Source organism: Ursus americanus, chromosome 5 (genome assembly GCF_024610735.1).
Source record: "Ursus americanus isolate L20-20 chromosome 5, mUrsAme1.1.p, whole genome shotgun sequence".
NCBI classification, from domain to species: Eukaryota; Metazoa; Chordata; class Mammalia; order Carnivora; family Ursidae; genus Ursus; species Ursus americanus.
This window is the reverse complement of record NC_142131.1, coordinates 84,128,099-84,130,166: the sequence shown is the minus strand read 5'-3', so window position 1 is coordinate 84,130,166 and position 2,068 is coordinate 84,128,099. Positions and strand designations below refer to the sequence as shown.

General features: G+C 37.5%; 1 protein-coding gene across 1 annotated transcript; it reads right to left on the bottom strand.

Moving 5' to 3' along the window:
- Nucleotides 1-833: 833 nt before the first annotated feature.
- On the bottom strand, nt 834-1,778 carry LOC123791154 (olfactory receptor 2L5-like). Its single transcript, XM_045795794.2, has one exon. It carries the CDS (start codon nt 1,776-1,778, stop codon nt 834-836), a length of 945 nt encoding a protein of 314 aa, XP_045651750.2.
- Nucleotides 1,779-2,068: the final 290 nt, after the last annotated feature.

Here is a 2,068-nt window from a genome sequence, read left to right as displayed (position 1 = left end):
ACTTACTGTATAATGAAATGCCCATAACAGAAATTATCTTATGAAATGGTAATAATGGCCTTTGGGGATATACAATTTGAGTGTTTTGAGGGATGATTGAGGAGTGGCTCCAATTAATTAATCTGCATTCAATAGATGTAACTCCAAAGAGTCATTTCAGAAAATGGCTCACATTATTCCTTAGTCCATTTTGTGTCTCCTCAATCATAATTATTTATCCTGACATGGTAGACCTCTGATAAATTGTTTCTTAGGATTCATGCAGATATTCCCAGGGTGCTACTCATAAAATACATAAACTTGTATTTCTTCTTCAGTGATGTGAGAACATCTAATTCCATGCAGAGCTCATTGGCTACTCTCTGTATCACTTCCCCTGAAAATTAGGAAAGAGAAAAATCATTATACACTAGTAAAGTGTTATGTGTGAACTATAATAGAAATAAAACACATGTGTATATTTGATTTCAAAGAAATCTGGCAATGTTATAACATTTCTTGCTATTTTGTCCTATTTTAGCCATGTGGAGAGATATTCTAAATATATGAGATGTATTATAATGAATAATACCACCAAGGTGGACTGTTTCCAATGTCATTTCAATGTGGTAATAAAATCTTATTACATACACGTTAAGGGGAATATATATGCTCTTTACATTTATTGAAAATTTACCAGAAATAAAAATAGTGATTGGGAATATACAATGATTTAGTCAAATCTCAATCATTTAAATTATCTAGATTAATGTAATCCTTGCCTTCAATCCTGGAATGACATTTTTCTTAATGAGTGTACAAGGTGAAATTGATGTACTTCTAAGGCAGCAGGACTAATGTCTTTTGTCTGAAGAGGAGAACCTCTGAATGATTCTTCTCAGGGCCCCCATCACCTCCTTGTTTCTCAGGCTGTAGATGATGGGGTTGAGCATTGGGGTCAGAATGGTGTAGAAGACAGCCAGGACCCTGTCCTCTGTGGGAGATCGGAAGGATCTTGGGCGTAAATAAGTGTAAGCAAAGGGCGCATAGTAGAAAGTCACCACAGTGAGGTGAGTGCTGCAGGTTGAATAGGCCTTCTTCCTCCCTTCTGTGGACTGCATGCGGCAGATGGCAAGGAGGACTCGGCTATAGGAAATTGCAATGCCAGTGAAAGGAAACACAAGGAGAAATGTGGTGCTCACAAACACTGTGTACTCATAGACCCAGGTGTCCACACAGGCCAGAGTCAACATGGCGGGGACATCACAGAAGAAATGGTTGATGGTCCTGGATCGACAGTAAGGGAGACCGAAGGCATATACAGTGTGGGCACAGGAGTTCACTGAGCCCATTATCCAAGATCCTGTTATCATCAGCACACATACTCTTTTGCTCATACGAATGGGATAGTGGAGAGGAAAGCAAATAGCCACATAACGATCATAGGCCATAGAGGCCAATAGTAATCCTTCTCCACCAGCTAAAGCCATGAAGAAGAAACTCTGAACTCCACACCTGATGAAAGAAATAGACTTGTTTCCAGAGAGATAATCAGAAACCATCTTGGGGACAATTGTGGAGATATAGTTCAGGTCCATGAGGGAGAGCTGACTAAGTAGAAAATACATGGGTGTGTGGAGATGGGTGTCCAGGAAGATGAGAATGATCATGGACAGGTTGCCGAACAGAGCCATTAGGAAAATGAGAACAATGAGAATGAAGAAAAACAGTCCAATTCTTGATGATGGGAATAACCCCAGTAAGAAGAAATCAGTAGATGTTTGGTTAATATTTTCCATGGGACATTAATGTAGTTTTCCCTAAAGAGAAGACACATAATAAATACAGGAATATAAGCTCGTATTAGTTCATTATTTACTGCCACTGTGATTTATTCAGGAAACATTATTGCTCATAAAAAATTTAACACATATTTTGAAAAAATAGATGTGCCAGTTATTGCCTCATAGGTAAAATCTTGATAGGGCATGCATCTGTCTCCCAAATATTTCATAGAAATCCATATATTTATAAGAATAATATATTTTATTAAGATACATACACTTTATTTTTCTTTTCTTTTTTTTTT

Coding starts and splice junctions, on each gene's coding strand:
- LOC123791154 (XM_045795794.2), bottom strand. CDS start 1,778: ATGGAAAATATTAACCAAACATCTACTGATTTCTTCTTACTGGGGTTA.